The sequence below is a fragment of the Symphalangus syndactylus genome, chromosome 15, assembly GCF_028878055.3.
Source record: "Symphalangus syndactylus isolate Jambi chromosome 15, NHGRI_mSymSyn1-v2.1_pri, whole genome shotgun sequence".
In the NCBI taxonomy this organism is placed as follows: Eukaryota; Metazoa; Chordata; class Mammalia; order Primates; family Hylobatidae; genus Symphalangus; species Symphalangus syndactylus.
In genome coordinates, this window is record NC_072437.2 from 21,025,066 (window position 1) to 21,047,474 (window position 22,409).

General features: G+C 37.9%; 3 protein-coding genes across 6 annotated transcripts in view; 2 read left to right on the forward strand and 1 right to left on the reverse strand.

The window, feature by feature from the left end:
* The window catches only part of LOC134732631 (uncharacterized), a 472,983-nt gene that overhangs the window by 93,537 nt on the left and 357,037 nt on the right, over window positions 1–22,409 (reverse strand). The gene's annotated exons all lie outside the window — the stretch shown is intronic.
* Window positions 1–22,409, forward strand: part of LOC129463457 (tripeptidyl-peptidase 2-like) — a 76,453-nt gene that overhangs the window by 40,701 nt on the left and 13,343 nt on the right. The window contains exon 5 of one of the 3 annotated variants that reach the window (XR_010115970.1): window positions 89–140. The exons of 1 other annotated variant lie outside the window; for it this stretch is intronic. Coding sequence is in view for 1 of the 2 variants with exons in the window: in XM_063618982.1 (XP_063475052.1) it covers window positions 89–130 (42 nt within the window). In the remaining variant the exon portion in view is untranslated. Of the gene's footprint in view, window positions 1–88; window positions 294–22,409 lie in introns of those variants that run through there. One more of the 3 variants, XM_063618982.1, reaches the window with a different exon arrangement.
* LOC129463451 (serine/threonine-protein kinase N2-like) lies at window positions 7,258–22,400 on the forward strand. 2 transcript variants are annotated; one of them, XM_055244008.2, is made up of 2 exons: window positions 7,258–19,757; window positions 19,896–22,400. In XM_055244008.2, the coding sequence occupies exons 1-2, from the start codon at window positions 17,534–17,536 to the stop codon at window positions 21,425–21,427; spliced, it is 3,756 nt and encodes a 1,251-aa protein (XP_055099983.2). In that variant the 5' UTR covers window positions 7,258–17,533; the 3' UTR covers window positions 21,428–22,400. The 2 variants fall into 2 exon arrangements, with proteins under 2 accessions (XP_055099983.2, XP_063475011.1); XM_063618941.1 differs by having other exon boundaries at window positions 7,258–17,950; window positions 18,890–22,400.

Below are 22,409 nucleotides of genomic sequence, written 5' to 3' on the forward strand. Positions count from 1 at the left end.
GGGATCCCGTTAGAAAAATGAAAAAGGGAAGAACTCTCCAAAGATCATGGTTACTCAGCCAGCATTCATTCTCCCGTTCTTCCTCCAGAATACATCTGCAAAATGTGTACCTTTCTTCAGGCAGCTATAGGGGTCACAGGGAAAGCTGACTCCACCCCCGTCTTCAGTATAATCTCATTCTCCTTGCCAGCCATTGGCTCAGGATTCTGACCTTTGGGGGACTGAGGGACAGCCTGAGGCAACATCATGCCACCAGCCTGGGGATGAAGCCAGCATCGAAGAGGAGAGCAGATAGAAAGAAAGGGCTCAACAGCCACTGAACCAAACCCTGAAAGCTACCTTTCCTCAGAAGTCCTGTGATGGTGAGACTATACATTTCTGTATTATCTGAATTGGGATTTCTGTTACTTGAGGCTGAAAGGATCCTTTAGACATTATTAAGGTGTCATTTAAATCGTGTTTAAACTACTGTGCTCCATTAAATGTTTCTGTTTTGTAGGTAAGGGATATTGCAAGTGAGATTACTATCTTAAGCCATTAAAAATGACATATTAGGGAGGCAACAACTTCCCCAAAATAAGTTGTAACTTCTCTATTGATCCAAAAATTAAAAATCTTTGGTTTTGATAGTTAATGAAAGAAGGAAAGAAGAAACTATAAAATAGTTTGAAAACATATCACATCTCCAGGTTATATGGGTCCCTGAGAACATGAATCAAAATGGAATTTTAATAAATTGAACCCTATTTTGAATGCACAGCAGACTGGATGAAGGCGACTTAATATACTTAGCTACTCCTCCAATGCTTGTATTTTGAATTTTTTGAAGGCCTACTCCACACTAGATATTGGGTATAGCATTTTCACAAGTGTCATAGTACAATCTGCACAAATCTCTGTAGGGTACCAATCAATATGCCATTTTATAGACGAAGAAGATGGCACAGCCGGACATGGTGGCTTACGCCTGTAATCCCAGCACTTTGGGAGGCTGAGGCGGGCAGATCACGAGGTCAGGAGATCGAGACCATCCTGGCAAACACGGTGAAACCCCATCTCTACTAATAATCAAAAAAAAAAAAAAAAAAAATTGCAGGGCTTGGGGGCGGGTGCCTGTAGTCCCAGCTACTCTGCAGGCTGAGACAGGAGAATGGCGTGAACTCAGGAGGCAGAGCTTGCAGTGAGCCGAGATGGCGCCACTGCACTCCAGTCTGGGCGACAGAGCCAAACTCCATCTCAAAAAAAAAAAAAAAAAAAAAAGAAAATGGCACTTGACGGGTTTAATAGCCTGGCTAAGTCTACATAGATAGTGAGTGGTAGAGCCAGGAGCCTGGCTCCCAAGACCATGTTTTTGATCACTAGACCATACCTCTTAGGTAGATCATTGTAAAAAAAAAACAAAATCTGTCAATAGGTTGCTAGTTCTCTATTGATGCTATAATAAATTACCACTAACTTATTGGTTTAAAACAACACAGACCAGAAGTAGGAAGTCAGTTCCACTGGGCCAACATCACAGCGTCACAGGGCTGATTCCTCCCAGAGGCTCTGAGAAGAGAATTCATTTTCTTGTGTTTTTAGCCTCTAGAGGCTGCCTGCATTTCTGGGCTCATGGCCCCTTCTGCCATCAAAGGCACCTTATTCCAATCTGCTTCCATGATTGCATCGCCTTCTTTCTGACTCTCATGTCTCCTTCCTTTGTTTCATAACGACCTTGTGATTACACTGGGCCCACCAAGGAAATCCAGGACAATCCTCCATCTCAAGATCCTTAACTCAAGTACATCTGCAAAGTCCCTTTTCCCTGTAACATTCACAGGTCCCAGGTGATTATATGCACATCATTGCAGGCCATTATTAATCCCCTCACAATAAGACGATCCAAGATAAAAAGTCACAAACATAGAGAATGAAAGAAGATAAACACTGAAGAAAACTGGGTAAGAAGCTTACTGCAAATAAATATACACATATTTGTGACTTCATGGCAATCAAAGTCTGAATAAAATATATTTTATTAGTTACAACAGCGTGCCAAGGAGCTCAACTATTAGAGAATCAGAATTAATTTGCTTTTTTTTTCCCATTTGCTACATTCATCACTACCACTTACATTAAACACTAGGATGGAAACTATTTACACACATCGAATTCCCAATCCCCCGTTCCTCCCAACAAGCTCACATGAACTTCTGTCCTGACTGGTCCAGAAACCAGCTATCCTGGTGCTTCCCAGACCTGTGTAACTGAGATGGAAAGGGAGAGAAGCCGGTGGGGGTGGAAGAAGTCAAGCCTGTGCACATGCCCTCTTTCCTGGAAAGCTTCTGTTTCCCTCTAGGGTCTCGGTCTAGCAGATACATAAGGCCCTGTTGCAATTTTAACCAGTTGGGTCTTTACTCATAATGAGATGGGAGCCACCGGAGGAGTCTGAGGTGAGAAGTGATATGATCCAACTTATGTTCTAGCCTCAGATTGGAGAAGGAGTATGGAAGGAGCCTGCTGAGTGAGGAGAAACCTCTCCCATGAGGATTCTGCCCTGCTCTCTCATCTGGGCTTAAGCCCACTCCCCATCTTCTCTCTGCTGGCCCATTGTAACTACTGTCTAAGTCCAGGCCACAAGTTTCTTCCCACTCAGGTGAGTTTCTTCCAAAGATGGTGAGCCACCGTCTTTGTCTTGCACACCGACCAAACTCTATTCTGTCCCACTCTCATGCTAACAAACTCTTATTAGCTCCATGTTTCCTATATCATAAAATCCTGACCCTCTTCTTTGTCATGGAAGATTGTTCCGGGCTGGGCATGGTGGCTCACACCTGTAATCCCAGCACTTTGGGAGGCCGAGGTAGGCAGATTACTTGAGCTCAGGAGTTCAAGACCAGCTGGGCAACATGGTGAAACCCTGTCTCTACTAAAATTACAAAAATTAGCCAGGCATGGTGGCATGCATCTATAGTCCCAGCTACTTGGGAGGCTGAGGCATGAGAATCGCTTGAGCAGGGGAGGCAGAGGTTTCAGTGAGCCAAGATTGTGCCACTGCACTCCAGCCTGGGCAACAGAGGGAGACCACAAGACCCTGTCTCAAAAAAAAAGACTGTTAAGACTGTTCCCGATCATTGTCCACCTCTCTCTGTGAGCCTTTTTCAGTGTCTGAGTGCACCAGTCTTGATTCTTGTGGCTGAAGATACCATTCCTTTTGCCTAGAGTGCCTTTCTCCCCTTCTCTCTCATCACTTCCCCAGGCTGTTTTGAGCCATTGTTCCACTGGAACTGTGTTCATTCTTGTATCTCTATGTTGTATTTTACATAATGTTTTGGGATCTGCCCAATTAGATGTACTCCTCCTCCTTGGACTACACGTTGCTATATTTTAGGCCTTGGATCTCAATAAGATGGAAATGTCAGAACACCAAAAGAAAGAAACTAGTCATAGTTTCCTTAGACCCTTTTATTCCTTATTAAATATTGAGCTTTGCTCCAGGCCTTCTGTTTACAGGCGGAAAACATCAATTGTTTTAACATCCTGGAAGTGCTGCCTGCTCACTTTTGTTGAAGGAAGGGAGAAACATCCTTCCTGCTGAGCTTAGAGTTCAGCTTCTGCAGGGAATCTATTGAGCATCCACTTGGTACCTAAATGGAAGGAAGTCAGGTTTCTTTGTATTATGTTTAAAGACTAACAGCCTAGAAATTACAGCTTTTTGGTCAAAGCCAGTCACAAAGCCTCCCATTCATCCCTGGAAGGCAAAGCCTCAAAGTGGTTATTGGCCTCTCCCTAAATAGGTTGATGGTATAAGTCTAGGCAGAAGGACACCTGTACAAAAATATGGAATTTGCATTTCATTCAACCTTCCTTAGCACAGACACAGATTTCTTTAACAAAAGGGGTGCAATGACCTTTTGGCATACCTCATTCATACATGTTTCTTTAGGTTTTCAGTTATCACATAGAAAGGTGATTGCATCTCATACGTTGTGGATGGGAATACAAAATGACACAATCTCTATGGGGGAAATTTTGCAATGTTTCCCAAATTAAAAATGTACTTTCACTGTAACCCAGAAATCCCATAGCTAGTAATTTATTCTACTAATATCCTTGCACATGTGAAAAATAACATGTTACAAGATTACTCATTACTGCATAGTTCGTGATGATAGAAATTTGATAGGAAGAAAAATGTTCCTCATTAGAGGATTGTTTAAACCAGGGGTTTTCAACCAGGAGTGATTTATTTTTGGTTGTCACAACTGGAGAGAGGGACACTCATGGCATCCAGTGGGTGAAGGGCAGGGATGCTGCTAAGCATCCTATATTGCATAGGACAACCTCCACAACAAAAATTATCTCGCCTTAATTCTCACTAGGACTGAGGGTGAGAAATCTTGGGTTAAACAATCATTCACACAATGGAATATTATGCAGCCATTAAAAAATAGAATAGGAATACTTTCTGTGTACAAATATTAAAAGATCTTTTTAAGACATTAAGTGAAAAAAAAAAGATCAGGATGGTTTACCTGTTAACTTTTGAGAAAGAAAGAAAGAAAGAAAGAAAGAAAGAAAGAAAAAGAAAGAAAGAGTAAGAAAGAAAGAAAGGGAGAGAAAGGGAGAGAGAGAGAAAGAAAGAAGGAAGAAAGAAAGAAAAAGAAAAAGAAAAAGAAAGAAAGAAAGAAAGAAAGAAAAAGAAAGAAAGAAAAGAAAGAAAGAAAAAGGAAAGAAGGGAGGGAGGGAGGGAGAGAATGAAAAGAAAGAAAAAAGAAAGAAAGAAAGAAAGAAAAGGAAAATGTTTGTGTGTGTGTGTGCGTGCGCACGTGAGCGCGCACTCTGTCTGCATAAAGAAACCCTAAAATGACACACAGGAAAGTAGTGATGATACCAAATTGATCGCACTGGGAGTGCAGGTTGGATAGAGACATAAATAGAAGCTATCATTCTAATTTGGAATCACGTGTCCTTATTACTGATTCAAATCAATACATAAAGATTTAGGGCACAAAAATAAATAAGACATGTGAGGTCTTTGAGAATAAAGGGATTATATCTTATTTATCTTTGCGTCCCAATTATCTGGCATTATGCTTGCCCTAAAAGAGACACTTAAATATTCATTAAAAGAATTGAGGGAGGGCACAGTGGCTCGTGCGTGTAATCCCAGCATTTTGGGAAGCTGAGGCGGGAAGACTGCTTTGGGCCAGGAGTACGAGACTAGCATGGGCAACGTAACGAGACCCTTTTTCTGAAACAAACAAACAAACGAGAACTAAATTCAAGCCAGTAGCTTTCATATTACTAATTACCTATGCGTTCATGAGCATTGGGCTAGTTAAAAAACAAATGGAAAAAAATACCTTATTGCCTTTGGCCTCATGGAGGTTACAGTCAGGTATAGAAATAAACACATAAGACAGTTAACAATCCAGTTAATTTGGGTGATTTCATGAAAAAACTGAATTTTACTCTATAGATTTTCAGAAAAATGAAAATGAGCTAAATTAAGCTGTGAGCCAATTTATCAACTACTCCTTTCATTGAACATGCAAATTCGTTCTTTGTTAATTTACGAAGAAGACATCTGACTTTGATTCACAGGTTTGCTATTTCAATTAGTGGATTGAAGCATAGAATTAAAACAGTGACATCACAACAAACTCCACTAGACAAGACAGAGCAAATTAGCCGCCGCTGATTCACTTGAAATTTAACATCATCTGTCCAGGAAAATGTCACTCAGCGCTGAGGGATTGCTGCCCCCCAGAGGCTAATCAAAAAACTCCAAAATAAAAAGGATGAGGTTCAAGAGCTAGGAGACGGCTGTTGAGAAGGGAAGACGTGGGCTGGAGCTTTTTTTAGAAGAAAGTGAGACCTGAGCCCCAAAATCTGGAAGAAAAAGGGGAGAAGATTGGAGCTCCTAAGAGTAGAGATGAGTTTGTAGCAAGGGAAAGATAAGAGAATGAGCATCCAATAAGTATCAAGGGCAGCTGCTTTAGGGAGACTTCTTAGAAGTTTTTACTTTTTTCCTATTTCTGCCCTGTATTTCTCCATAACTGCTTATGGTTAAAAATCACTAAACATGCTTAAAGGGTTCTGTGCCTATATCAATTATTTGGGAAAAGCTGTGAGATTTTATTCTACTCAGCAGTAGGCCAGAGGAAAGAACCCCCCGTCAGAATCAACTATTAAATGCAGTGGAAATGAAAGCCTGCAAACAAAATCACTGCACCTCAAAACTCTCCGTGAAGTAGCAGGCAAAAGGAATAGACTCTGGAGCCCAGGGTCTAATCCAGCCAAAGGTGGTGAAGTGCGCCTCCAAAGCAGTTTGCTCCCCAAACCCTTGGGATCTCTTTCAAAACCCTAAGCCCCTACCTCATCAGAAATCCTACCAAGAAATCCTACCAAGAAGAACTCGCTTGGTTTCCAGAGATCAGGAGCTTAAGTCCCCAAACTCTGCTGCCCCAACTGGGAAGGGTATTTTCAACGTAAGTCAAGTTGGAATTCATATGTCAACATTTATCTATGGCTGCACATGTTGTTGTACAGGTAGGTTAAATAAACATATGGGAGGTATGGTTTCTCTGTTCAGATTGCAAATTGCTGACTTACAGAAATTTCTGAGGAAGCCGAATAGCCTGGTAGAAAGGCTTGAGACTTTGACATCAAAGAGACAGTAAATTTCAATTATGATTCTGCCCTATATTTGCTGTTAGTTAACTTCTCTGAATCTCAGCTTTCTTATTTATAAAATACAGATATATTTTATATAGATACAGTATAAAATGCAGACTTATAATATATATATATCTATAGATATCTATGTATATATAATATATGTAATATAAATATATTTATGTATCTATAGATATATATTTTATGTAATATATATTTATGTATCTATAGATATATATTTTATATAATATATGTAATATAAATATATTTATCTATAGATATATATTTTATATAATATATGTAATATAAATATATAATATATGTAATATAAATATATTTTTATATATCTATAGAGATATAGTTTTATATAATATGTAATATAAATATATATTTCTATTATATATTATATATTTATATTATATATAATATATATTTCTATTATATATTATATATAAAATATAAATCTATTATATATTTATATTATAATATATAAATATATGTGTAAAGTCCAGATTATAGATATACAGAAATATATATTTATATATCTAGAGATATATTGTATCATATATATAGATTTATTATATCATATATTTTTATATATAGATATATATAAATAGGGATATATAAATAAATAGAGATAGGTAGCTATATTGCTATAGCTAAAGGATTTACAAATGACGTATATTAAGCATACGTAAATACTACATGCTCTATAAATGGTAGCTATTATTACCCAGTCATGACTAACCTGTACTGTGTTATACAAAGCAGGAGCAAGTTTGATTGATGTGCCAAAACGCATAGTTCAGACACTGAAAAACGACAGGCCGTTAGGAAGGAGGGGATCGATGTCGACAGGAAATAGGAGTAGACTTTACAAATAAGTGAGATGAAACCTGATCAAAAAGCTGACAGTTCATTTGGAAAAAATGTCATTACCACCTTGAAATATTTGCAGAGATAGAAGATATAAAATTTACAACGCGCATTCAAGCTTGATTAAATATTAGACCATTATGAGAGATTTGTTATCCATATCAAGAAAATCACTTGAGTCATGAGATTATACCTCCTAAATATAGCTTTGATGGCGACAGATCTATATAATTCTGAAAAATGGATCCTGTTTTCAAAGAGGCATACGATTATGGATAAGAGTTTATCCCAATAAAACACCGTATGTTAGAGGCCTTCCTGAAACTGCAGTAACAAATTATCAGAAACTTGGCAGCTTAAAATAACACAGAATTATTCTCTCATAGTTCTGGGGGCCAGGAGTCTAAAACCAAGGTGTCCGCAGGGCCACATTCATTCCAAAGGCTCTAAATAAAAATCTTTCCCTACCTCTTCCAGCTCCTAGTGGTTGCCGGCATTCATTGGTGTCCTTGGCCTGTAGCTGCAGAACTCTAGTCTTAAAAATATTTACAAGAGTATAAAACAATGCTACTCTTCTCACGCATTATGTTTGTGTTTGAAAGTATAGTTTTTTAAAATTAAAATTTCATTTCATGTTAAGCATATAAATAAAAATTTAAAATTTGTGTTTTAATTTTAATACAGTAAATGTCAACAGAAAAAAACGCAAAAACACAAATGCTCTTTGAGATTCTCTATGCTTTTTAAGAGTTAAAATAATCCTGAGACCAGAAGGTCTGAGAACTAACAAGTTAAGAGAATTTGATTTATTGATTTTTCATGTCTGATTTATTAAAGACATAGATGTTTCCTAAGAACCTCAGAAAATCTTCCTCGTTAGATTTGTAATTCTGTCTTTTGAAGAATTTGAGAGAACTGTATTTTTTCCTGTGTAAGTGTAACTTAAAATATCCTAGGGAATGTCTGAAGTATACAAGTAGTGTTGATTATCTAAGGTAAATCAATTTGTATTTACAAATTAATTCAACGTTCATTAAAGAATCAGTGATAACTTTGTTCATATTTTTGTATAGCATTTACTAGTTTGATTTTATAAATTTAATAAGATTTTTTGCAAATGAAATTGATTTCTTGACTTCTTGCTAGTTTATTGTTGGTATATAAAACACTATTAATTTTTGTATGTTGATTTTGTATCTTGCAGCTTTACTGAATTTATCAGTTCTAAGGGTTTAAATAATTTAAATAGTAAAGGCTATATTTTTTAAAAGTTTAAAATTAAACTTTTAACAAGTTACATGTTATTTACAAGACAAGTAAGCATAATAATCCTTTCTATGCACAATAGAAATTCAGATATTAAAATATATATCTAAAACCCATTAACAGGTGTTAGGAACATAGACAACTAAGAAAAGTGGGCACAGGACAGGCACATTTTGATAAAGGGCCAAGAGATATGAGAAGTGTCTCCAGGAAGAACCCAATAAGTAGCATCCTTGGGGGTGGGGTTGTCAAGGAGGGGGTGTCACAAGGCCCCTGGTAAGTGCCAGGAAATTCTAGAGAGGAAGAAAGCCCAATAGAGGCCGTAGACATTGAGGATAATCTTTATCAACCTCTTAGGTATTAATCCTTTGTCAGATAAATAGTTTGCAAATATTTTCTCCCATTCTGTGGGTTGCATCTTCACTGTTGACACAGGAAGGGGAACATCACACACCAGGGCCTGTTGGGGAGTAGGGGGCTGGGGGAGGGATAGCATTAGAAATACCTAATGTAAATGATGAGTTGATGGGTGCGGCAAACCAACATGGCACATGTATACCTATGTAAAAAAACTGCACGTTGTGCACATGTACCCTAGAACTTAAAGTGAAAAAAAAAAAAAAAAGAATGGTCCCCCTGGCTGGGGTAAGATGGCATATTATTGAGGTTTTAATTTTTCATTTCCATGATTATTAGAGATGTTGAGCATTTTCTCATATATTTGTTGGTTATTTGTACATCTGCTTTTGAGAAATGTCTGCTCGTGTCACCTGCCCACTTTTTAGTGGAATTATTTATTTTTCTATTGTTGATTTGTTTGAGTTCCTTGTAGATTCTGGATATTAGTGCTTTGTCAGATATATAGTTTGCAAATGTTTTCTCCTATTTTGTAAGTTGTCTGTTTAATCTGTTAATAGTTTATTTTGCCCTGCAGAAGCATTTTAGTCTAGTTAGGTTCCATTTATGTATTTATTTATTTTGTCACATTTGCTTTTGACCTTAGTCATAAATCCTTTGCCTAGGCCAATGTCCAGAAGAGTTTTTCCTAGGTTTTTTTCTAGAATTTTTATGGCTTCGGGCATTAAAGTCTCTAATCTAGCTTGAGTTAATTTTTGTATATGATGAGAGATAGGGATCCAGTTTCATCATTCTACGTGTGGCTATCCAATTTTCTCAGCACCGTTTATTGAATATGATGTCCTTTCCCCAGCACATGTTTTGGTCTGCTTTGTCAAAGATCAGTTGGTTGTATGTATTTGGCATCATTTCTGGGTTCTCTATTCTTTTCCATTGGCCTATGTGTCTACTTTTATGCCAGTAGCATACTGTTTTGATTATGATAGCCTTATAGTATAATTTGAAGTCAGATAATGTGATGCCTCCAGATTTGTTCTTTTTGCTTAGGATTACTTTGGCTAATCAGACTCTTTTTTGGTTCCATATGAATTTTAGAATTGTTTTTTCTAATTCTATGAAAAATTATATTGGTAGTTTGATAGGAACTACATTGATTGTAGATTGCTGTGGACGGTATGGTCATTTTCACAATATTGATTCTTCAATATATTATAAGCTTGGTCTGTGTTTCCATTTGTTTGTGTCATCTGTGATTTCTTTGATCAGTATTTTGGAGTTCTCCTTGTAGAGATCTTTCACCTCCTTGGCTAAGTGTATTCCTAGGTATTTTATTCTTCTTGTGACTATTGTAAATGGGATTGAGTTCTTGATTTGATTCTCAGTTTGGTTGTTACTTGTGTATAGCAATATTACTAATTTGTGTACATTGATTTTGTAACCTGAGACTTTACTGAATTCATTTATCAAATCTAGAAGTCTTTTGGAGGAGACTTCAGGGTTTTCTAGATATAAGATCATGTCATCAGCAAACAGAGATAGTTTGAATTCCTCTTTTCCAATTTGAGTGCCTTTTATTTATTTCTCTTGCCTGATTGCTCTGGCTAGACCTTCAGATTCTTTCCATGGTAACCACTGTAGTGTCTCGTTTTTTTTGTTTCAGATTGTATTTATTTGGGTCTTCTCTTTTTTTTCTTGGTTTGTCTGGCTAATGGTTTCTTGATTTTGTTTATTTTTTCAAAAGGCAAACTTCTCATTTTGTTAATCATTTGTAATTTATTTTAGTTTCAATTTTATTTTTTCTTGCTCTGATACTTTTTCTTTCCTTCTACTAATTTTGGGTATGGATTGTTCTTGCTGTTTTAGTTCTTTGAGATGCATTAGTAGGTTATTTGAAATCTTTCTATTTGTATGATATAGGCATTTATTGCTGTAAACTTTCCCCCTAATACTGCTTTTGCTATATCCCATAAGTTTTGCTGTGTTGTATTTCTATTATCATTTACTTAAATAAATTTTTTAATTTTCTTCTTAATTTCTTAATTTACCTATTGGTCACTCGGGAGCATGTTGTTTAATTTCCATGTATTTGTAAAGTTTCAAAAGTTCTTGTTATTGATTTCTAGTTTTATCCTGTTGTGTTCAGAAAAAAATACTTAATATGATTTAACTCCTTGTAAATTTGTTGAGACTTGTTTTGTGGCCTAACATGTGGTCTGTCCTGGAGAATGTTCCATGTGCTAATGAAAAGAATGTGTATTCTGCAGTTGTTGGTCCATTTGGTCTAAAGTACAGTTTAAAACCAATGTTTCCTTATTGATTTTTTGTCTGGATGATCTGTCCAATGCTGAGAGTGGGATGTTGAAGTCCCCAACTATAATTGTATCATAGTCTGTCTCTCCCTTTAGTTCTAATATTTGCTTTATATATCTGGGTGCTCTGGTGTTGCGTGCATATATATTTACAGTTGTTATATCTTCTTGTTGAATTGATCCCTTTATCATTATATAATGAACTTCTTTATCTCTTTATACAGTTTTGACTTAAAGTCTATATTATGTCAAATAAATATAGCTACCCCTGCTTGCTTTTGGTTTCTGGTGTTTCGAGGTATCTTTTTCTATCCTTTTATTTTCAGCCTACATGTTTCTTTACAGGTGAAGTGAGTTTCTTGTAGTACGATATAATTGGGTCATTTTTTTTTTTATCCATTCTCTCAGTCTATACCTTTTAAGTGGAAGATTTAATTCATTTATATTCAAGACTAGTGTTGATAGATGATAAATTACTCCTGTCATTTTATTAATTGTTTTCTGATTGTTTTGTGTATCCCTTTTTCCTTTCTTCTTACTTTTGTGTTTATCATGGTGGTTTTGTGGTTTTCTTGAATTAAAAGGGTTTTCTTTCTATCCTTTGTTTATCTGCTCTATCAGTGAGCTTTATACTTCTGTATGTTTTCATGAAGGTGATATAATCTTTGACTTCAAATGTAGTATTCCCTCGAGCATTTCTTGTAAGGCTGATCTAGTAATAATTAATTCCCTCAGGTTTTGCTTGTCTGGGAAATACTTTATTTCTCCCTCATTTCCGAAGGATAGCTTTGCTAGGTTCTTATATCTGTTTCTGTATTCAATAAATAGTAATATGTTGTTTTGGTTAAAGTATATAAAGAATATTCAGATTAACAGAGATAAGTATTTGGAAAAGGTAGTAGTATTTTTAATTACCTTTTCAAATAATTATGGCTATTCTTTGATACTACACCAGAATTCCGTAAGTGATAGTTTCATAAAAGTTAGTCGCAATTTGGAATCTGAAATCATATTAATGAACCTTTTGTACTCTGTTACATTAAAATCCAATGGTCTTTCTTGCGATTAAAATAGATTTTTTTACCTATGTATGATTTTGTAACATCATGCATTGGTCATTTGGAATATATTGGTTCACTGAGTCAATTAATTCTTCCAAATGTGGACACATTTTATTTCAAAATATCAAAAAAAAAATGTCAGTATCACCCCCAGTCTCACTAAGTGCTGGGAAACTGTTGAATTCACAGTGACAGACTCAAGTATCTAATTTTATCTTGAGAACTGAAATTGTATGATTGGCAAAAAACTGCCGGTTGTTTTCTTAAAAGTTGCAGGCTCCTAACAGGCAAATAACATGTGAAGGGGGAAGCATATAGCAACTTATATTATGAAAATAGTCTTGACTGCAAGGATCCCCTGAAAGGGTCTTGGACAACCTAAGGAGTCTAAGGATATACTTTGAAACTCACTCTTTTAACTGCTGTAAACATTTAAAAGCAGAGAAAGAAAAAACAGGCAAAGAATAGACTAGCTAGAGAACTTACTGTAATACCTATGTGTATCCAACTTCCACAAAATTATAAATTTATTTATCATTTCTATTCTTACTTGAAAACCTTTTTAAGGATGCAGTTTAATCCCTTAACTAAGAAAGCAGAATTACCTTTCTTGGGCTTGCAACAGCAGTTGGGCTTATGATATCAAGTACCAGGGCTGAGAGCTTCTTCCAGGATGATTCAATGTAAGCCATTCCCTGAGCAGCTTCTTACAGAAAAATAACTTAGCAGATGTAACTTCTTTTTTTTTAATTTTATTATTATTGTACTTTGAGTTTTAGGGTACATGTGCACAACGTGCAGGTCTGTTACGTATGTATCCGTGTGCCATGTTGTTGTGCTGCACCCATTAACTCGCCATTTAGCATTAGGTATGTCTCCTAATGCTATCCCTCCCCCCTCCCCCCTCCCCCTAACCCACAACAGTGCCCGGTGTGTGATGTTCCCCTTCCTGTGTCCCTGTGTTCTCATTGTTCAGTTCCCACCTATGAGTGAGAACATGAGGTGTTTTGTTTTTTGTCCTTGCGATAGTTTGCTGAGAATGATGGTTTCCAGTTTCATCCATGTCCCTACAAAGGACATGAACTCATCATTTTTTATGGCTGCATAGTATTCCACGGTGTATATGTGCCACATTTTCTTAATCCGGTCTATCGTTGTTGGACATTTGGGTTGGTTCCAAGTCTTTGCTATTGTGAATAGTGCTGCTATAAACATACATGTGCATGTGTCTTTATAGCAGCATGGTTTATAGTCCTTTGGGTATATACCCAGTAATGGGATGGCTGGGTCAAATGGTATTTCTAGTTCTAGATCCCTGAGGAATCGCCGCACTGTCTTCCACAATGGTTGAACTAGTTTACAGTCCCACCAACGGTGTAAAAATGTTCCTATTTCTCCACATCCTCTCCAGCACCTGTTGTTTCCTGACTTTTTAATGATGGCCATTCTAACTGGTGTGAGATGGTATCTCATTGTGGTTTTGATTTGCATTTCTCTGATGACCAGTGATGATGAGCATTTTTTCATGTGTCTTTTGGCTGCATAAATGTCTTCTTTTGAGAAGCGTCTGTTCATATCCTTTGCCCACTTTTTGATGTGGTTGTTTGTTTTTTTCTTGTAAATTTGTTTGAGTTCATTGTAGATTCTGGATATTAGCCCTTTGTCAGATGAGTAGATTGCAAAAATTTTCTCCCATTCTGTAGCTTGCCTGTTCACTCTGATGGTAGTTTCTTTTGCTGTGCAGAAACTCTTTAGTTTAATTGGATCCCATTTGTCAATTTTGGCTTTTGTTGCCATTGTAAGTATTTCATGTTATCTCTGATAAAAAGCATATAAGTACATTTTATAAACACAGCCTTGTACCTGAAGATTTAAGTCCATTTATATTGGTCATAATTACTAAATTTATAAATTAGATTTATTTGTACCTGGTTATCTTGTGCTTTTGTTTGTTCTCCCTTATTCTTTACTTCATTTCTTCTCTCTTCTCACCTTCTTTTGGACTGATTATTATTTTCTCATTTTTTTCCTCTTCTATTTTGAAAGTTGTATACCCTGTATTCTAAAGGAAAGCAGTATTTTTATCCTTCTCCCCCCAAACACAAGAAACTCAATATTATTCTCTTCCCATCTGTACGCTATTGCCAAGTATTTTAGTCCTATCATGCTTTTCTAACTCCAAAAGATATTTTAATTATGTTTCATTCCATCAATATTAGCTTTGGTTTACCCACATTTGCCATATTCTTTGTTCTTTAATCCTTTGTTTACATCAGACTTTCCATCTGGGATCATTTTCTTCTGCCTGAAAAAAATAGCCTTTAGAATTTTCCTTACTGGGTGTTTAAATGTTGCAAACTCTCTGAGTTTTGGGTTGTTTAAAAATGTCTACTTAGCCCTCATATTTGAGAGATGTGGAACCTGAGATTCAACTTCTGCATCAGTGTTTTTATTCCTCTCAGTACAGATCTGCCATTTTCTGGCCCCCATTGTTGCCATTAAGAAGCAAGCTATCAAATTAAGCATCACTTCTTGAAAGGTTGTATGTCTTCTCTCTATGGAGGACTTTATCTTCTCATGGTTTTCAGTTTTCATTTTGCTGTGTCCAGGAGTGCAGTTCTATGCATTTATCCTGCTTTATGATTATATTTATAGCTTTATTTTTTTTTGGGGGGGGGGACAGAGTCTGGGCTCTGTTGCCCAGGCTGGAGTGCAATGGCACAATCTCGGCTCATTTCAACCTCTGCCTCCCAGGTTCAAGCGATTCTCCTGCCTCAGCCTCCTGAGTAGCTGGAACTACAGGCATGTGCCAACACACCTGGCTAATTTTTGTATTTTTAGTAGAGACAGGGTTTCGCTATGTTGTCCAGGCCAGCGTTGAACTCCTGGCCTCGAGTGATCCACCCACCTCAGCCTCCCAAAGTGCTGGGATTACAGGATTGAACCACTGCACGCAACCATAGCTGGGTTTTCTCAGTCTGTAGATGGCTTTCTAAAAACCTCTCAGCTGTTCTCTCTTCGAATATTGTTTCTACCCGATTCTTTCTTTCTCCCTGTCATTCTCACATCAGACCTGTGTTAGTCCTTTTCATTCTCTCCTCCATGGTTCTCAAACTCTCCTGTTTCTCACCTTGTTTTCTCTCTATGCTTTATTCTTGTGGTTTCTTCAGGTTTATCTTTAAATTCACTATTCTGTCTTAGGCCATATCTTACCTTCTGTTTTTAGAAGCAAGGTAGTTCTTCCAGAAAAGAACTGCACTTGGTTCCGCTAGGCAAGCAGTACTACTACCAGCCTGGGATCACTTTAAACTACATTTTTGATGGTATGTTTTTTAGACAACATAGATTGTGTGAATTTGGGTTACAAACCATGCGAGGGCCAGTGTATAGTTGCAAATTCCCAAAGGAGACTTTCCCTGTATACTCAGTGATATGGTTTATGTCTCATCTTGACAAATCTCATCTTGAATTGTAGCTCCCATAATTCCCACATGTTATAGGAAGGACCTGATGGGAGATAACTGAATCATGGGGGCAGTTTCCCCCCATACAGTTCACTTGGTAGTGACTAAATCTCATGAGATCTGATGGTTTTATAAGGGGTTTCCCTTTTTGCTTGGTTCTCATTCTCTCTTGTTTACTGCCATGTAAGACACGGCTTTTGCCTTCCACCATGATGGCAAGGCCTCCACAGCCACATGGAAATGTGAGTCCATTAAACCTCTTTTTCTTTTAAATTACCCAATCTCAGGTATGTCTTTATCAGCAGCGTGAAAACAGACTAATACAGTCAGTGACTCCATATAGTATGTGTCCTCACTGTCCCCTGGGGAGAGGGGCAGGGAGCATGTTTATTTGTAGGGTATAGGCTTTGGGGTCCAGGGTTTATATGTGGGGGTGGGGTTTCTATTAAATCACAACCTGGTTGGGCCCTAGTCTCTGTCTCTGTTTTTCCATACCCTGCAAGACCTTGAGCACCTTGGCTCAAATTCATGGCAAATATCCTCAATGCAAAAGTTGTCTCTGCTTTTGTTTCTGGGTGCCTGTCTCGATTCAGTTTTTAATCTGAGGATTCCTTACTTTCTTGCCAGCTTGGAGACATATTTATGATGGTGAGTTTTTTGTTGGTTTTCATTTTATCAATCATTTTAATTGTTTTTAATGGAAATGAGTCAAACTGTATATATAACCCACCCTTATTTTTTAAAAATTCACAAGAACAATGAGAAGATAATACAACATGAACATAGGTGCTGCTGCTACGGAAAATTACAGAAACCCACTAGAGAGCAATGGATGGAGCTAAGGCAGAGCCACAGCTGCCTTTCTCAGAATGTCAGCTGTTGCTAGGGAAACCAGCTGAATAGAGGGCAATTACCTAAGGAAGACTCTGAGGAGAACTTTGATAAACTGGTCAGCAGGTTATAAGAACACATGCATCTTGTTTTATGATTGACAAGTGTTTCTGTAATATCTGCAAGACCAGCCTCTAAGTAAGTGTGGTTTACTATTTTATTCAGCAATAATTTAATAAGTGTCCACACCATTCCTGGCTGTAGATGCTTAGTGAATGTTCGATGAATTCTCTGAATTTTCAGAGACATGAAAAAAGGCATCCAAGTGGGCAGCCTTGATTAACTGGTCATCCATGTCATTGACTCCAAGTTTTTAAAAAAATGCAATAGGTGGCCTCAGTGCTCAGAACACAGAAGCTTGAGGCGGATTCTGGTGTCACCCAGAGCAACTAGACCAACATTCCAGTGTGGGCGGTGGTGGCGGCCGGCAGGCAGTGAGAGGAAGCCCGCTAGGAGTGTCCTCGTTCCCCGCCTCTCTGGATGAACCAGACGGAATAAGCCGCGCCTCCCGCAGGGGCTGCGCCTCCATAAATCCCTAGTTGTTGTTTTTTCTTTCTCTCCCCTCTCCTCACCCCCACTCCGAGCTCCGTCCCGCCTTCTCCCTTCGCCAGCGGCGGCCGCGTCCAGGTGCGGAGTCCATACCAGCGCAATGGCGTCCAACCCCCAGCCGGGGGAGAGTCTGCTCAGGGAACTGCAGGGGGATTCCCGAAGTCCTCCGTTTTCTGAGAATGTGAGTGCTGTTCAAAAATTAGACTTTTCAGATACAATGCTGCAGCAGAAATTGGATGATATCAAGGATCAAATTAAGAGAGAAATAAGGAAAGAACTGAAAATCAAAGACGGAGCAGAAAATCTGAGGAAAGTCACAACAGATAAAAAAAGTTTGGCTTACGTAGACAACATTTTGAAAAAGTCAAATAAAAAATTAGAAGAACTACATCACAAGCTGCAGGAATTAAATGCACATATTGTTGTATCAGATCCAGAAGATATTACAGATTGCCCAAGGACTCCAGATATTCCAAATAGTGACCCTCGTTGTTCTACTAGCAAGAATAGATTGAAGGCTCCCTTCGCCAGCGGCGGCTGCGTCCAGGTGCGGAGTCCATACCGGAGCGCGATGGCGTCCAACCCCCAACGGGGGGAGAGTCTGCTCAGGGAACTGCAGGGGGATTCCCGAAGTCTTCCGTTTCCTGAGAATGTGAGTGCTGTTCCAAAATTAGACTTTTCAGATACAATGGTGCAGCAGAAATTGGATGATATCAAGGATCGAATTAAGAGAGAAATAAGGAAAGAACTGAAAATCAAAGAGGGAGCTGAAAATCTGAGGAAAGTCACAACAGATAAAAAAAGTTTGGCTTACGTAGACAACATTTTGAAAAAGTCAAAAAAATTAGAAGAACTACATCACAAGCTGCAGGAATTAAATGCATATATTGTTGTATCAGATCCAGAAGATATTACAGATTGCCCAACGACTCCAGGTACTCCAAATAGTGACCCTCGTTGTTCTACTAGCAACAATAGATTGAAGGCTCCCTTCGCCAGCGGCGGCCGCGTCCAGGTGCGGAGTCCATACCGGAGCGCGATGGCGTCCAACCCCCAACGGGGGGAGATTCTGCTCAGGGAACTGCAGGGGGATTCCCGAAGTCTTCCGTTTTCTGAGAATGTGAGTGCTGTTCAAAAATTAGACTTTTCACATACAATGGTGCAGCAGAAATTGGATGATATCAAGGATCGAATTAAGAGAGAAATAAGGAAAGAACTGAAAATCAAAGAGGGAGCTGAAAATCTGAGGAAAGTCACAACAGATAAAAAAAGTTTGGCTTACGTAGACAACATTTTGAAAAAATCGAATAAAAAATTAGAAGAACTACATCACAAGCTGCAGGAATTAAATGCATATATTGTTGTATCAGATCCAGAAGGTATTACAGATTGCCCAACGACTCCAGGTACTCCAAATAGCGACCCTCGTTGTTCTACTAGCAACAATAGATTGAAGGCTCTACAAAAACAGTTGGATATAGAACTTAAAGTAAAACAAGATGCAGAGAATATGATACAGATGTATTCAAATGGATCTTCAAAGGATCGGAAACTCCATGGTATAGCTCAGCAACTGCTCCAGGACAGCAAGACAAAAATAGAAGTCATACGAATGCAGATCCTTCAGGCAGTCCAGACTAATGAATTGGCTTTTGATAATACAAAACCTGTGATAAGTCCTCTTGAACTTCGGATAGAAGAATTAAGGCATCATTTTAGGATACAGTTTGCAGTGGCAGAAGGTGCAAAGAATGTAATGAAATTACTTGGCTCAGGAAAAGTAACAGACAGAAAAGCACTTTCAGAAGCTCAAGCAAGATTTAATGAATCAAGTCAGAAGTTGGACCTTTTAAGTTACTCATTAGAGCAAAGATTAAATGAACTCCCCAAGAATCATCCCAAAAGCAGTATTATTATTGAAGAACTTTCACTTGTTGCTGCATCACCAACACTAAGTCCACGTCAAAGTAAGATATCTACACAAAATCAATATAGTTCACTATCCAAACCAGCAGCATTAACAGGTACTTTGGAAGTGCGTCTTATCGGCTGCCAAGATATCCTAGAGAATGTCCCTGGACGGTCAAAAGCAACATCAGTTGCACTGCCTGGTTGGAGTCCAAGTGAAACCAGATCATGTTTCATGATCAAAATGAGTAAAAGTAAAAGCAGAAGTCATGGAAATCTTCTAAAAACCGATGACTTGTCCAATGATGTCTGTGCTGTTTTGAAGCTCGATAATACTGTGGTTGGCCAAACTAGCTGGAAACCTATTTCCAATCAGTCATGGGACCAGAAGTTTACACTGGAACTGGACAGGTCACGTGAGCTAGAAATTTCAGTTTATTGGCGTGATTGGCGGTCTCTCTGTGCTGTAAAATTTCTGAGGTTAGAAGAGTTTTTGGACAACCAACGGCATGGCATGTGTCTCTATTTGCAACCACAGGGTACTTTATTTGCAGAGGTTACCTTTTTTAATCCAGTTATTGAAAGAAGACCAAAACTTCAAAAACAAAAGAAAATTTTTTCAAAGCAACAAGGCAAAAGATTTCTCAGAGCTCCTCCAATGAATATTATTATTGCCACTTGGAGAAGGCTAGTAAGAAGAGCTATTCCTACAGTAAATCATTCTGGCACCTTCAGCCCTCAAGCTCCTGTGCCTACTACAGTGCCAGTGGTTGATGTACACATCCCTGAACTAGCACTTCCAGCTAGTGATTCTACAGCAATCAAACTGGACTTTGATCTTGAGCCTGAACCTCCTCCAGCCCCACCACGAGCTTCTTCCCTCGGAGAAATAGGTGAATCTTCTGAATTAAGAGTTTTGGATACACCAGGACAGGATTCAGAGACTGCTTTTGATATTGAGAATGACAGAAATAATATGCTTCCAAAATCTCAATCTGAATACAAGCCTGATACTCCTCAGTCAGGCCTAGAATATAGTGGTATTCAAGAACTTGAGGATAGATCTCAGCAAAGGTTTCAGATTAATCTACAAGATTTCAGGTGTTGTGCTGTCTTGGGAAGAGGACAATATGGAAAGGTGCTTTTAGCTGAATATAAACACACAAATGAGATGTTTGCTATAAAAGCCTTAAAGAAAGGAGAGATTGTGGCTCAAGATGCAGTAGACATCCTGATGCGTGAAAAAAGAATTTTCAAAACTGTGAATACTGTAAGGCATCCCTTTTTGATGAACCTTTTTGCATGTTTCCAAACCAAAGAGCATGTTTGCTTTGTAATGGAATATGCTGCTGGTGGGGACCTAACGATGCACGCTTGTACTGATGATGTCTTTTCTCAACCAAGAGCTGTATTTTATGCTGCTTGTGTAGTTCTTGGGTTGCAGTATTTACATGAACACAAAATTGTTCATAGAGATTTGAAATTGGAAAACTTATTGCTAGATACGGAGGGCTTTGTGAAAATTGCTGATTTTGGTCTTTGCAAAGAAGGAATGGGATATGGAGATAGAACAAACACATTTTGTGGCACTCCTCTATATCTTGCCCCAGAACTATTAACAGAAACTTCTTATACAAGGGCTGTAGATTGGTGGGCCCTTGGCGTGCTTATATATGAAATGCTTGTTGGTGACTCTCCCTTTATTGGTGAGGTTGAAGAGAAAGTTTATGACAATATTGTAAATGGTGAAGTAAGGTATCCAAGGTTCTTATCTACAGTAGCCATTTCTATAATGAGAAGTCTGTTAAGAAGAAATCCTGAGCGGCGCCTTGGGGCTACTGAGAAAGATGCAGAGGATGTAAAAAAGCACCCATTTTTCTGCCTAATTGATTGGAGCGCTCTGATGGACAAAAAAGTAAAGCCACCATTTATACCTACCATAAGAGGACGAGAAGATGTCAGTCATTTCGGCGATGAATTTACCTCAGAAGCACCTATTCTGACTCCACCTCGAGAACGAAGGATACTTTCGGAAGAGGAGCAGGAAATGTTCAGAGATTTTGACTACACTGCTGATTGGTGTTAAGTTGCTAGACACTGCGAAACCAAGCTGACTGACTCACAAGAAGACCTCTTAAAAATAGCAACCCTTCATTTGCTCCCTGTGCCACCAATAGCTGATGAGTTTTGATTTGTTTTGTTTTTTTTAATTGAAACACGTGAAGATTTGTTTAAAAGTACCATTCTAATACTTCTTCAAAAGTGGCTTCTCATTGTACTTCAGCGTAAATGTGAGCACCGGGAACAGTTTCATGGAGTTTAAGTTGAGTGAACATCGGCCATGAAAATCCATCACAAATACTTTTGGATCAATAGTCTATTTTAAAAAAGAAAGAAAAAAACCACTTTTTTACAGTCCCTAGCTTTGCCATATGCCCGCCTTAAGTGGAAGGAAAATTAATCACTTAACGATGTTTTACAAAAAGCATTCCAAGGCCTTTTTTTCTTTTTGTAAAACATAGTTAAGTGATTAATTTTCCTTCCACTTAAGGCAGGCATATGGCAAAGCTAGGGACTGCAAACAAGTGGTTTTTTTCTTTCTTTTTTAAAACAGACTATTGATCCAAAAGTATTTGTGATGGATTTTCATGGCCGATGTTCACTCAACCTAAACTCCATGAAACTGTTCCCGGTGCTCATATTTACGCTGAAGCACAATGAGAAGCCACTTTTGAAGAAGTATTAGAATGGTACTTTTAAACAAATCTTCACGTGTTTCAATTAAAAAAAAAAAAAAAAAGAAGCTAACACCAGTTAGCACGTTAGGGTCATTATACCTCAGGAATAGCAAGCTGTTAAGTACCCATACTGAATTAACTATTTAATCACAGTGAGCTCATCTCTGAAAAATTGTTCAGGTGTAAATCTTATGAGAAACATGAAAAAGAACACTGATTTATGGAGAGTTGAGCTAAAAACATTTATAAATATTTGCTGGGATGTTTTAGCATCTTTTCATTGTACTCTGAGAACAATTAAAATTGTCCAGAGATCATTTATATTACCTT

Coding starts and splice junctions, on each gene's coding strand:
- LOC129463451 (XM_055244008.2), top strand. CDS start 17,534: ATGGCGTCCAACCCCCAGCCGGGGGAGAGTCTGCTCAGGGAACTGCAG. Junction 19,758..19,895: donor ACTGGAACTGGACAGGTCAC/GTGAGCTAGAAA, acceptor CTTTATTTGCAG/AGGTTACCTTTTTTAATCCA.